Genomic DNA, 13,874 nt, shown 5'->3' with positions numbered 1-13,874 from the left:
GCCATTCCTACTGACTTTTACCGATCATTTTTAATTTGGGGCGTTGCTGCCATATCAGAGTGATTCTGCATGCTAAATTAGCTATTCATCAGCATTTCCTGTTTTCCTTTCGTGTCGCAGCACTCTCGTTCATTTCTGAACTGGATTGATTTGGATAGGTCAAATTCACAGACAGAAACACCCATTTGCGCACAGATTGTTTTGGTTGAAGTATGAGACCAGAAAACCGAGACGCAAGCTTCGACGCGGTTGGAATGGAGTGCGAATATTTCCATGTCTTTGGTGGTGGGGGCCTATCAGACAGGGATCGAAGGAGAGCAACAAAAGCATGTAGTAATTGTCAAAAGTCCCATCGACGCTGTGGTAAGTGTAATATGTTCAACGCCTTTCAACTTGTCTTTATACATTTTGGAGACTAACGGTCAACCTGGTTTTTCAGACAACCCACTGCCGTGCCTGCGCTGTATTGAGCAGGGGAACTCACATACGTGCGTTGAAGCGGCCCGAAAACAGCCTACCTTTATTAATTACTCTGTTGAAGTGCCCGGATTGATCTCAACCGGTTGTCAATTGGACCATGGAACGTTTGGCGAAAGAAATACTGAAAAGTTTGCTACAACCGTTGAAGGCCCGGCATACAACTCAATCAGCTTGCAATCCAAATCCGCTACTGAGATACGAAACCCCCATCCGAAAAGACCGGACAGATCACTGCTTCCAGGCTTCGAATATATCCATAGCCAGAAAGAAAATCCCGCAACACAACCAGTCACGTTTGTATCGGAGAATGTTCCCACTTGGTGCGCTACTGAATATCCGACTCTGGATATCGAGGCATGCGGATTTCGTTCTACGGGCTTTTGCTATCACATATCTTCTGAAGCCTGTGGTCTTGAAATTAAATGCCCGGATCAGATATTTTCGGCGGGGCTAATGCTTCCTGAAATAGAACCTGTTGGCAATTCCAAGGAATTTCTCGTGCAGGCTGAAGGCTCGCATTTATTTCCAGAGCAAACATCATTTTCTGGATTCGCTATCTCTAGCGGTTGGGCTAGTACTTTTTGGTATCCTGAATCTCTAGATGGCCTGTTGCCACGGCACACAAATCTGCATTATTGAATAAATCCAGAGACTACGAGGACTTGACACTGATGATTGAAATCAGATAGATGAGTAAAACACAAAATTCAAGACCATAGTACAAACTATAGCCTCGCCAGTAATAAATAAACTGCTTCCAGTTTCTTCTTCGCACCACCAACTTGCACGAGCGGGTTGGTTATATCTCAAAATTTAATCTCGTTTAGTTACCAATATAGTAGCATTTGACTAATAATCATTAATAACTGACGAAGAGAAGAATACAGAAGTATAAATAACACAGATACTACATCATCATGTCAGTCATATCTGTGGTTTGTCACATCCCAAGTTTTTTAGGTTAGTCATCTGATCCAGACCTAAAAATTCCATGGTCGGGGAGGTATTCGAGCCTCAAAATGCCTGCGATCTCTGACCCATGTCTCTGCTCTCTCTAAGGCCAACGGCTTGTCCTCACAATTCCTTTCTTTGCATAGACAAGAGCCTGAACTTATCTCATTGGACTAGCTTGTATCATTCACCGCTTTTACTACAATTCTTTCATGTGCCTGAGAGTTGTTCCATGATGTGAAACAGACTATTTTGCATGACAGGAGGAAGTTGATCACAGGGAATGCTGTAAGAAAAGTATGATGTAAATACTGTTTTACTCTGCTAGCTATGCGTATAATTGATCATGAAGCTGTAGGTAGGATTGTAATGCAAGTCCCAGTACTCATCCCAGATACGCTTAGTTATAGGCCCAATTTGGCCGCCATTGATCGCGTTGCCATCAATAGATGTAAGAGGCATAATACCTCCGGCAGTGGTGCAAATGAATATTTCGTCCGATTGAAAAGCCATCTCAACAGGGACAACTTGCACATGAACACTTTTTCCATTCCTTTGCGCAATTTCCATGACGGTTCTGCGAGTAACACCTTCTAGGACGCCCCGATCGGGGGTGTATAAGGCATCACCTTTGACAATGACGACATTGTAACCAGGGCCTTCAGTCAAATTCGCGTCCCCATCCGTTAGTAAAGGATAGGTAGCTCCTCGATCAGCAGCTTCCTGTAGGCCACGTATCAGATCTCCCCACTGTAGGTTCTTGACTGTGGGATCCATTGACCCCGGAGGAACACGGCGGACTGTTCGTGCAATAACAGCCCTCCCACCAACACGCTGCAAAGCAGGCGGCATGGCCCAAACGTAAGGCTGCACAAACATGTAAAGCTTGTTGACAATATCTTTAGGGTCGGCCTGGCGAACGAATTTGAGGCCACGAGTAACGATTATTTCCACATAAGCGTCACGAATTCCAGATTTGGCCACCATCTCCACTAATTTCTGTTTGATTTCTGACTTAGGCAGAGGGAGCTGAAGCCGGAGCTTTCCGCAGCTTGCTTCCAATCGATCGAGGTGGTCGTGAAGGCGGAAAAATCGCCCATCCCATACAGCTGGAACGTCATATGTCAGGTCACTATGAAGGAAACCCTGGTCGAGGAGTGGAATTTGTGCTTGTGATAGCGGAACCAGGTCACCTCCAACCCAGGCAATTCCCTGGGCAAAGGGGTTGTTGCTTGTTTCAAGCGCAGATTGCCGGGCTTCGTATTTTGCTATCACCGTATCCATTGACGCCATTTTGTGCTATTCTTGGTTAAAAATTCCAAGGAAATTGACTGTTGAATTGAGCTCAAAAAATGAGAAAAACGGTACTGTTGCAGTGTACCGAATTGGAATTTATTTCTTTGACACTGAGATTCGAATTAAGTTGTCGGTGGGAATGATCCTTTTGTACTTCTCAAGCGACCGTAGTGGTGGTACGTCCATTAGGCACCATGTACTATTCCCTAAAAACAGCATGAAGAAAACTAACATCGGGTAGATAAGCGGCGGTTATTTTCAAGAGCGACTAGATAAGACGCTAAGGGGCCCTTCCAAGGGTTATCACAACTCCCGGTGGCGGCTTCGGAACCCTAGATTGCCGAGCGATCCCCTCTCAGCTGGACCATTTAACAGATAAGTAGAAGTGTTCGACCGGTGGACAGTATATTTCCGTGCCTGGAGATACTATGAAATCTAGCACTTGCTAATACACTGTATTACTTTCCCATCTCCTACGACAATTAATTCACAGATTCTACTCCACTATTGTTTCAGATCTCGCTAGATTGTCGAGTATGACCAAAAAAAAGATCATGGTGATCGGGTATGTTAGCAATAAGGCGAGCCACTTTTTCGGAAAAAAAAGATCTAATTTGCTCTTCAGCGCAGGGGTCGCAGGGCTTACTACGGCGCTCCTCCTATCTGAACGCAGCGGATACCGCATCACGGTAGCTGCGAAACATATGCCAGGGGATTATGACATCGAATACGCTTCCCCATGGGCTGGGGCTAATTACATGCCGTGAGTGGAGCAGTCAGGTATGAGTATTTGTTGGCTGTCATCTTACAGAGAATTGCCAGGGTTTCGATACGTGGAAGCAAAGCGGCCGAATGGGATAAAGAGACCTGGACATGGCTGCTAGATCTTGCGATGAACCGCCCAGAATCAGGCGTACATCTACAGGGTTCGTGCACATTACTCCAAGTTTTCCATGGGCAATCGAAGGCTGATAACATGGCAAGAATGTGAGATCTATAGTAGAGCCAAAGATAATGGCTCCGCCACGGCGGATTGGTTTTCTGAGTTACTGTCACCAAGGCCCTGGTTCAAAGATGTTGTCCCAAACGTGAGCAGAATCTTTCTACAGGAGCGATGATGAGTTCTTAAGCAGCTAATAAACTGCATTAAAGTTCCGGGACATCACACAGGACACCCTAATTCCCGGGGTGGACTCTGCTAAAAGTTTCACTTCGGTCTGCATCAACACAGCTATATATCTCCCCTGGCTTGTTTCTCAGTGCCTGAAGAATTTCGTAACTTTTCGTCGCGCAGATTTCAAACATATTTTGGAAGCTTCGAGAGGTATTCAGTTAGGGGGGGCCCTTCGACTTGGTAGTTAATTGCACTGGTCTCATGGCGTCTCAGCTGGGTGGCGTGGAAGATAAGTCGGTTGTTCCTGCTCGTGGTCAGATTGTGGTTGTCAGTAATGATGCAGGCAAGATGGTCAGTATATCAGGAACCGACGATGGAGACGATGAGGCTTGTTACGTCATGACAAGGGCCGCAGGGGGTGGTACCATCCTCGGTGGATCCTACCAGAAGGGTAACTGGGATTCTCAAGTTGACCCTAACCTTGCTGTCCGAATAATGAAGAGAGCGGTTAAATTGTGTCCAGCTCTGACTGGTGGGAAAGGCATTGAACATCTCGATGTTATCAGACACGGCGTGGGATTGAGACCAGTACGTGAGGGGGGCACCAGGGTAGAAAAGGAGCGCATTTGTGATACATGGGTAGTTCACAATTACGGCGCCGGTGGGGCTGGCTATCAGTCGTCATTCGGGTGTGCACAAACAGCCGTGGACCTGATCGAGGAAGCATTGGGAACGGGAGCGAAATTATGATGTCGAAATGAAATACGTGAAGGTGGCAGGTAGAAATAAAAATCAGAGACATACGGTGCTAGCAGGGCTATGAATGTGTTAGAGACTGCATAATAGAACTTCCAATGAGAATAAACAAGCGCTTCTCTCACACTGCTTATGGAGTTGCCGAAGTCAAAAAATATGTGCCAAGCTCGTAGTAAGTATTTTCCCATCATCGTATTATAGGTCAAGTCGATTTAAGGGTTCATCATGCTTATTCTATACACTCATGTGTCCACTTATGGCAATCTGCTCGGTATAGCGTAGTCGCATACGGCAATTTTCGAGCCCAAGCGAAGGAACTGTCATCAAGTCCCTTCATTATGTAAATAAAGCTGTTCCCTTGCTACATGGTCTGAAATTGATAGTGACTGCCGGTGATAAAGTATTCTCCGCAACTGGATGAAAAGATGGAATGATAATCTTGCCAATAATACTTTTCAAGTTTGTGAGCCACTTTGGACACAATAAAATTACGGAGAAAATAATCAAACCTCTCGCAGTGTTGTTTGAGCTCATTTTGATAATATGCTCGAATGTACTGTTAGAGCTCATTTCAAGTGCTTGCAAAAGGCAGCTTATCTCATTATTTACTCGATGAAAAGTATCGAAATACCAGGTATTTGATGAGATAGGAAGCAAGATCAAGATTTTCACAGAAAGAAAAAGCAGAATAAAAAGCATTAACCAGAATTTAAGCATCACGGATTGTATTAGTGATTGTTGAGAAACGAATGTACTAGGTACGTAGTCTTGAAAAAATCATTTATATTCGAATACACAAGTTATAGAGTGATAAACTGAGACTCTGACCGCATAAGCAGATACATCTTCCATTCTTTATTTCATTTGTCCACTCAGTAGTGCAACTCATGGTCTGCTTAAATGGTCTAGTTGATTCCTTTCATTAGGCGATCAAGGGCATGGTCTTCTCCCGAGAGACCAATAACGTCGCTAAGCTCACTATAGTCGGATTGCCAAAGACCGGGGGATGACTTCGGGAATTGTGAACGGAAGCCCAAAATGCGTTGTGCTCTTGGAGTTAATTCTTTGATGGTCTCCAGGCTGATGATGAACGGATTTGCTTCTTCTGGTGTCAAATAGCTACACTGTAGCGTAAAGGCTAAGCCACGACGAAGCTCTTCCGTAGTTTTGTTCTCTCCGCCACCATGAACAGTCTTACCGCTCATCAGAACAGCGTCGCCGGCTTTCATAGTAGCAGGGATAGTTTGGCCGTGCGATCCCAGATCAGAATAGTTCTCCCATAGATTGGAACCGGGAATAACTCTGGTCGCACCGTTTTCTTCCGTGAAATCCGTCAGAGCAACAAGAAAATTGATAGTCGCCTCTGGAGCCTTCGAGCCTAAGAGGTTGAATACCGGATATTGGCCTTGGTCTCGATGAAGCACTTGAGCTTTGTTTCCGGGTCCAATTTGGATCACCTGAGCGGCACCCATCCAGTACGTCCCGGAGTCTTGGTGAAAGACCCTCTCAGCCACTGCGTGAACCAATTCATTTTCAAGTACTTGGTGACGGAAGACCCTGCTATGGGTTGTAACATTTGTGAGGCGCTTTGTTTGACTGCCGTGAAAATCTTGCACTGCGCTGACATTGTGTTTTGAACCCGCAGTTATGGCCTGCAATGGTTCGTCAAGTTCGAGGTTTAACTCCTTCACCTGTTCCTTAGACAAAAGACCTTCGATAATGAGTGCACCGGCATGATGTAGCTTTTGGACGATTTCTTGCGGATCGTCGGTTGTCGATACACGAGGAACACTGGCTGGAGTCATGAAGGGCGGTATTTGGTGATTCTGTTGAGTTGGACGAAATCTTCACTTTGAATTTTTTTGAATTCGATGTACTGAACGACTTTTCGTGTCGTATGTGCTATTTATGTACAATGAAAACAATATCTTTAGCTTACATTGCACTAGCGAACAGCAGGCAGCATTCCAGAAGCCGGATCGAGCAGCCAAAATGATGGCTCTCTGCCTAGCTCGTTTGAACGTAATGGGTGGCATTTTTATCCGACCGGGTATCATACGTTATCTAAGCGCTAACCACTAATGATTGATAATGAAAATGAACAAACATCCAATTGTACGTGTCTTCTCCATGGCCTCCAAGATCCATGCATTTGTATCTCAGGTTGGTGGCAACAACCGGGACCCATGTTTCCAACATAGTTACCAATGGACAATTAGTCATCAATGGTCTGGAAATCACAAACTTTATGGTCAAGAGGCGTCCGGCCACTCACAGCTTGCAGTCCACTTTCCACTGTCGAACTCTATTTGCGTCGACGCAGTAGTCATTCTCCGATTTTCCAGTTTCCGCGGGTCCCCGCGGGCCCCGGCCAATCTACTGTGGAAGTTCCATTCTGGGGCGGGGTTTAACAGCGCTAAATATTCGAGTTTCCTTTATACGCGACTTCTCCGCCCGTCTTATCTAGTCGTCTGGAGATTCTCCCTATCTTCGCCTCGCAGGACACCCCCCTTCTTTCAGAAATCAACTATCGGTTATCTTAGTGATGTCGCCTGAAGCTCGGCAAATCGCCGTCAGCTATCCACGGCAAAGGGTACGACTTCCCTACCCACGTTCGAAATCTGGCTGCTTGGTTTGTCGGCGTCTGCACAAGAAATGTGATGAGCGTCGGCCTATATGCACACGCTGTTTGCTGAAAGGAAAGACTTGTCAATGGCCACGTACTGGTCAGCGTGATCGTGGTCCCGATCCTGATCCCGATCCCGATGACGATAATGTACCGTCTTTTCATGACACTACACCACCGGCTCAGGGTATTACTGATAATTCTAATCCCTGCGGCAATGACACATCGTCTCCGGTTTCAATATTCGGTGGAAATGCCAGGTCTGGAGACAGAGGCCTTCGTCTGATCGAATCACCGAGTTGCTCTATGGGCAATGTGTCTTCTATGTTTCTTGCCCACTTTGTCGCGGAGACTAGCAGATACTTGACTACTGTTAGCCCAGAGAAGAACCCATTCTTAACTCATTTGCTACCCCTGGCTTTCTCGGATGAGCTAATACTCCACTCACTGCTCGCTCTTGGAGGGACCCATTTAGAACGTAGACAAAGCTCCCCAGAAATCAGCACATGGGTTTGCCGACATTATGGGCATGTGATTTATCTGCTTCAAGACGTCATTTCTCAAGAATCGATTGAGCCGCTCGAATGGGTTCGAATACTTCTGGCTCAGCTAATCCTTTACTTAATCGGGGTATGTTCGTCCTGCCCTATGTGATCAGTATTCCTCCGAAATTCTTGGTAGCTGTGGAGTTACACGTGGATACAGGATTCTCCTGAGTGGAAGCTAATGCATGTTTATATTTTGATACGTATTTTTGGTTCTGACTTTCTATTTCCTAGATTTTCGGTCCTGCTAAAGATGAAGGAGCAATGATGCATATTCGAGCAGGAAGAAAAATTGTTCGTCGGCTGCTGAGTGCTTCCTCAAAAACAAGTAGCGTGCGAGTACTATGTGGCTTCACCTTTGAATTATACACCTACCTGGCCCTTGTAGCCAGTCCTACGCCTTATAACAATGGGACAGACTCTGAGCTAGATACTCGCAGCTCTATACTACTTCCCTGGAACATCCTGAAGAACCACGAGAATTTCGGCGTCATTGTTTCCCCTATCTACCAGTCTCTAGAGCTTATCCCGCGGGTGATTTCACTTTGCACACGACGCCAAGCGGAGATCATGTTTCAAGAGTGCTCATCAGAATATTGGGCAGAATTCGTTCAATTAATGAGCGCCATTGAGAGCATTGGATCCCCTGATGATTTAACAGAACCTGCAGCCAACCTTGAACAGGAAGAAAATCTCTCCATTTCAACTATTTATCGTCACGCACTGGCAATTTTTGCATACGACGCTATGTGGTGTGGTAATATTGTGGAAGATAGGAGCCGATTATCAGTCGTCCGTGGGCATGCCCTGACTGCATTGATGCTTCTACCAACTGTGTTGGACACACATTTCAGGAACGTTCTTCTTTGGCCAACTATCGTGATCGGGTCATGTCTTCTCAATGAGACAGAGTGGGACGTGATTAGAAAGGGATTATCCATCAAAGAGCCGTTCTTCGTGGTAATGAAGATGAAGACGATGCTTGAGAATCTATGGGCTGAAAATGACCCTATATATTTCGGACCTTACGGCCTGCACAAACACATGCTGCCGCATCAGAGTGTTATTTATCTTGCGTAATATAAAATTACAATTTGTTTACGTTTACTCATGTTCTACGTTTAGCACAGGCACGACGTAGTAAGAGTTTGGCGTATGGGAAAGGAGTGAAGCCTCTGCTCGTGATTGAAAAACGGCCAAATGATATACTGTATACAGCAAGTTGGAATGTATACGGCGAACGCACACTATGAATTTCGTCTTATTTATAGTAACAGGATGTACATGATCACTTCCTGCAGCGCCTAAATACTAGTATCATTGGACGCAAATTTAACACGATGGGCCGTGCCTCAGACTGTGAGGCGGCTCATAAAATGACCTCACCACGAACCAATTCGCAAGAGAAATTATGATAACAATCCCGAACACGACCGGTGCCCAATTCATGGTCCCCAAGTCAACAGGTACATACTGGGGGAAGCAAACAAACAGAGTACCTATCATCATCCAGCAGGCTGCCAAAATATTTATAACCGGGCCCGCTCGCCCGAGGTTAAAATATCTGGTTGAAGGGATACTTCGACGATTAGCTAAAAGAAGACAAATCGGCATAGCATATGAAGTCGTAAAGCAAACCGCCGATGCCCCAAATAGACCGTTCAGGGCAGTGGAAGGTGCAAAACAAAGGACAGTGAAGATAGCACATGCTATGCATGATGCAAAAACGGCGTTGAATGGCGTATGGAAACGATGATTGACTTCAGATAGCAGATTTCGCATCGGTAAGCCACCAGCTCTGGAAAAAGACCATATTACCCTGCTGCAACCTGTGATAATGCTGACCAGGCCATTAAGGGTCATAAAGCAGTATATGAGACATATGACAACCACGAATGCCGTCGATGGCAAAGCGTCCCAGCAAATTTGAATTATTGGCATACCTGCCAATGGTTGAAGAAGATTCTCCGGATGAGTGGTGCAGAATATTAGGCAAATCACCATCAACAAACCACCCAATGCAGAAAGAATAGAATTGGTAATCATCACAATTGGTACTTGACGCTCGGGGTGGGGGAGCTCTTCCGCCATGTGGGCTGCTGTATCAAAAAGGCAGACGGTCATCATGCCAGGAAGAAGGCCAAGAAAGAAAACCAGCCCCTCAGAGGACCACCCAGTTTCGTTAACAACGTCAAGAAATGCTGTGTTTGCAGATGCTCTTGGTTGTACGACAGCGAGCAAGGTGATGCAGATAAACAGTGCAGCCACGTTCAAAAAAACTACCATAAATATTGTTAGGCCAGGAAGGCATTTAATGAGCAGCGTGTTGAGTAATAATGCCACTATTATGCTAGCAAGGCCTAGCAGAAATATCTGCCATGAGGTAGGCTTGTATGCTTCCGAGACCAACTGCCCAAAGCTAGCGAAGAATTCTGCCGCAAATACGGCGTTGCCAGATGCAGCGAAAGTCCATCCAAATGTGGTCATTATACCATTGAAATAACTTAAAAAGGGCGCTTGTTGGCGGGAGCTTAGGGTGGCGGTCCAAAATATTTGCCCTACAGGCAGGAATAGAGAACATTAGTAAATCACACAGGTTAGAATCTGAACTAGGCCTTACCAGAAGTATGTGGATAGGCACTCGCGAGTTCTGCCAAGCTTACAGCCACGAGTATTTGGCCAATTGCTGCAACTAGGAATCCCCAGAAGTAGAAAGGACTGCCTCCGACCCCGGTTATGAGTGTGGTATAGCTGACAATTGCAAGTGGTGCTGCAGTAACTGAAAATTGGATACCTATGGTGCTCCAAATATTAAACCGGTTTTGATCAAGCTGTGTCGCATCGCATATCTGCCCCTCTTCCCTTGTCTCCATTGGCTGGAGAATGGGGTCAAGCGAGTACTTTGTGGCTGACATCCCAGGATTACTGAATTATCTTCTTGGAATCTTTTTCGATTACAATGCTTCGTTCAAGTTGCCGAAGTTGAGAATAATTTCATGTGCGTCCAGTAAAGAAAATAGGAGCGTATTATGTCGATGGTAATGGGATGTACTGTGTTGAGAATTGTACTCCCAACTTGAATGATATCTCATGGCGACATTGAGACCAAACATATATACCCCCTCCCAAACTCATCTCAATTTAAGATAAGCTGGTTGTAATTTCGATGTACTGTGCCCCTCTTCTGAATCTACAAGCAAGAGGCTTATCTACGCGCCAGTGTACTCGATAATTCTAGCATTGGTCGGGTGATGTCGAGCGCCACAGGTAGTACCAAACTCTATTCTCATTAGCCCCAGGTCATTTGCGGGCACCAATAGCAGCGTCAGTGAATGACTTCAGAGCGTAAAGTTGAACTTTCATATTATCCACCAGATGCTGGCCTAAGTCCCGCTCAGAAAGTTCTCAATCCATCTTCGGGGGACTGAAGGGATGGATGCCCTAAGATTTTAGACTAATCCAGACGTATTATTCTGACCCATCAGAAGGGACGCCTCAGGAGGGATGTGTTTAAACAACGAATTCCTGTCTGTACAAGGAGCGCATCTTATTCTAACAGCTCAGTAATGAAGATGATCAACCCGCAAAGTGTAGTTTTCGAACGCATTACTAAGTGTGGAAAAGGATCAGGAGAGAGCCAACGAAGAAAGAGAACCTCAATACTCCCTCGGTTGCAATGCCCAAGACATGCACCATATAAGTAACCTATTAATTAATTACTTACACATATTACCTAGACATAACAAAAAGCCGGCAAGTTCCTGGTGGATAGATTACTACTTGTTCCCTTTACCTTTTGCCCCTAGTCAGTAAATTTATTTACATACCAGAACTAGTACATCATGAGAGATTCTAAGAGAGCTCCATTCTCCACGCTTACCAACTATATTCAGAACTTCCTTGTGGATATGCTAGCGCTACTAGACTCAAGCGTTGGAAAATAGGAATGATAGATATTTTTGCGCAGATTCATGAACAAACAGGGGGTCAGAATTCAAATCTCTTAACAGCTGACTATGCAGAAACAGAATTCGCTCGCCCGTTTCTTCTAGATATTCATATCGTGCTCTATCCAAACAAGAGCATTTGTGAAAAATAGAGGTTTATGTATATCGACAGATCCACCATCAGGTGATTTGATCGGTGAAAGGGGCGTGGTTTCCCTATCTTGGCGGAATCCTTCAAGCTAAATTTCGTAAGACCCGAAATGTATATCTCTTTATATGAAAGATTTTCAGACGAAAAATTAAAACACATACTTTGAAAATGTCAGTAGATAGTTACAACTGTCAATATGAATCGGAAGATTACTGGAATGAACAGGTAGGGGACTTCTTTCTCATAGCGCTTCCAAGCGTCGCCGTATTTCCTTCGACATCTTTTGATATCTCTCATCGTGCGGTGGGTGATCATAATCATGAAGAAAACGAAATAAAACCAGGGAAATGGACTCCTAGTAGTTGACGATTAATTATGGCAGTCAACGACCTTGCAAAGTGGAAAGGCTTACTTGAACCCGGTGATAAGACCCCAGGACATAGCAAAAAAACATGTCAGGAACATAATTCGGCTTCCTGACTATTGCAAACCAGCCATCAACCATGATATTATCGCCCGTATCAGTTTCAATTAGTTTCGGATTCTCAATAGCCTGCCACGGTACTTGGGGGAATGTCTTCCGCTTCAAGTTGGCAAACCGACCCTTTTCTGCATGACGAAACGCGTTCTTTTGGGCATTTGCACTATCCCACACCCAGTAGAAGAAGATATAAACCGTAGCAAATATAGAAAGGAGATAAGGGTTCCAGTGATATTCGGAAGGCTCATGGTTTGCCAGGTAAAGAGCGCAATGGCAATAGGTGAAAGGCACACCAGCCATATTCCAGAAAGTGAGTAGAAATCCTAGTTTTTCATAGTACATATCCCTATATTAGATTAAGATAACCTTAGAAGAGAACACACCATTTTTCAAGAGTTTCAGGTAATCTTACCAGCTCGTGATAATCATTTGCTCTCCTTTACCACAAGCATTGGCATATAAGAAATGCACACCAATCAAGAATAGTACCTCATTCGAGACGAAGCCATATTTTTCGTATTGAAAAGCGGCGACCGAGCAAGTGATAAAGAACAATATAAACCATGGGATTCTGACTTCGTAGAACATTTTGAAGTCCATGATGCCGATACGAGGATTTAACTCAGCACCCATGAAGAAATCATAGATAACGGAACCAGATAATCTGTGAGTCCGTCCACGTAATATAGCCTGGATGTAGACTATAACGCTATTCAGAAAGCCAGACAAAATAGCGACACTCATAATAGGTCCGAATTCGTCAACCAGAGTGTATAAGGGGAATATATGCGTAATATGCAAGACTGTAGCGATGGCTATCGTCGCATAAAAACTGCAGTACGCGGAGCAGTAGTAGGGAAGACATTTACCACCTTCGTGCTTCAAGGGACGGCCAAAAGTGGAGACTCCAGGCAAGTAGCAATACATAAAGGCTTCCATAATGAAGAATGTCCAGTAGATTACCCATGCCTTCCCAGTTGGATACGCTCCCTCATAAACCAAATTGCATAGGAAAATGACAAAGTCAGCCCAGGTCTGGTTGGCAGTGGGAAGAGGAAGCATGCCATCATAGTAGGTTGCACCAATCCACATGTACCACATCAAGAGGGGGAAACCTATCATCAACAGCGCAGCTCCAAATGAGCCCCCGAACTCGAATTCATCGGACGGGCCGTCTGTGAATTTGAGGGTGGCATGTGCTTTTGATTCAATCGCTTTGGCCCCTTGACCAGGTGTTTTAGCGGCACCGGAAGTATTTCTCATCAGAGACATGGCTAGTGATTGGCTTGTGGTCGAAAGAGAAGATTGGTTCAAAAGCTCTCTAACGATTTTTGTCGTATGCACTGCTCTTTAAGAGCGGCATGTGGCCATGGGTGAATTGAGTTTAAATGCTGAATTACCACGCGCTAATGAGACAAGTCTTTGCATTGCCGCCCAGCCTCGGTTCCTTTTAGTCCCATCCCAGCAAATACTAGTACCCTGCTCAGCTCCTAGTTTGACCGATCCAGGAGCTTACAGCCAATGAAG

The 13,874-nt window shown here is 45.1% G+C and overlaps 6 protein-coding genes across 6 annotated transcripts; 2 read left to right on the top strand and 4 right to left on the bottom strand.

The window, feature by feature from the left end:
• Positions 1–1,755: 1,755 nt before the first annotated feature.
• On the bottom strand, positions 1,756–2,724 carry N7481_007294 (aminotransferase class IV; the record flags this gene model as incomplete). The annotated part of the gene is made up of 1 exon (XM_057266513.1): positions 1,756–2,724. One exon carries the CDS (start codon positions 2,722–2,724, stop codon positions 1,756–1,758), a length of 969 nt encoding a protein of 322 aa, XP_057120714.1.
• Positions 2,725–3,263: 539 nt separating this feature from the next.
• On the top strand, positions 3,264–4,591 carry N7481_007293 (FAD-dependent oxidoreductase; the record flags this gene model as incomplete). The annotated part of the gene is made up of 6 exons (XM_057266512.1): positions 3,264–3,292; positions 3,353–3,490; positions 3,550–3,653; positions 3,712–3,815; positions 3,880–3,942; positions 4,115–4,591. The coding sequence occupies 6 exons, from the start codon at positions 3,264–3,266 to the stop codon at positions 4,589–4,591; spliced, it is 915 nt and encodes a 304-aa protein (XP_057120713.1).
• A 911-nt stretch (positions 4,592–5,502) lies between these two features.
• N7481_007292 (phytanoyl-CoA dioxygenase family protein) lies at positions 5,503–6,402 on the bottom strand (the record flags this gene model as incomplete). Its single annotated transcript, XM_057266511.1, has 1 exon — positions 5,503–6,402. One exon carries the CDS (start codon positions 6,400–6,402, stop codon positions 5,503–5,505), a length of 900 nt encoding a protein of 299 aa, XP_057120712.1.
• A 740-nt stretch (positions 6,403–7,142) lies between these two features.
• N7481_007291 (Zn(II)2Cys6 transcription factor) lies at positions 7,143–8,848 on the top strand (the record flags this gene model as incomplete). Its single annotated transcript, XM_057266510.1, has 2 exons — positions 7,143–7,853; positions 8,003–8,848. The coding sequence occupies 2 exons, from the start codon at positions 7,143–7,145 to the stop codon at positions 8,846–8,848; spliced, it is 1,557 nt and encodes a 518-aa protein (XP_057120711.1).
• A 682-nt stretch (positions 8,849–9,530) lies between these two features.
• On the bottom strand, positions 9,531–10,641 carry N7481_007290 (amino acid transporter; the record flags this gene model as incomplete). Its single annotated transcript, XM_057266509.1, has 3 exons — positions 9,531–9,566; positions 9,587–10,326; positions 10,389–10,641. The coding sequence occupies 3 exons, from the start codon at positions 10,639–10,641 to the stop codon at positions 9,531–9,533; spliced, it is 1,029 nt and encodes a 342-aa protein (XP_057120710.1).
• Positions 10,642–12,014: 1,373 nt separating this feature from the next.
• On the bottom strand, positions 12,015–13,619 carry N7481_007289 (uncharacterized protein; the record flags this gene model as incomplete). The annotated part of the gene is made up of 4 exons (XM_057266508.1): positions 12,015–12,026; positions 12,080–12,221; positions 12,358–12,693; positions 12,760–13,619. 4 exons carry the CDS (start codon positions 13,617–13,619, stop codon positions 12,015–12,017), a joined length of 1,350 nt encoding a protein of 449 aa, XP_057120709.1.
• Positions 13,620–13,874: the final 255 nt, after the last annotated feature.

Source organism: Penicillium waksmanii (assembly GCF_028829765.1).
Source record: "Penicillium waksmanii strain IBT 27052 chromosome Unknown utg000007l:1.0-4314555.0:1.0-4317578.0, whole genome shotgun sequence".
In the NCBI taxonomy this organism is placed as follows: Eukaryota; Fungi; Ascomycota; class Eurotiomycetes; order Eurotiales; family Aspergillaceae; genus Penicillium; species Penicillium waksmanii.
The sequence above is the reverse complement of the archived record's forward strand: the minus strand, read 5'-3'. Positions and strand labels throughout refer to the sequence as shown.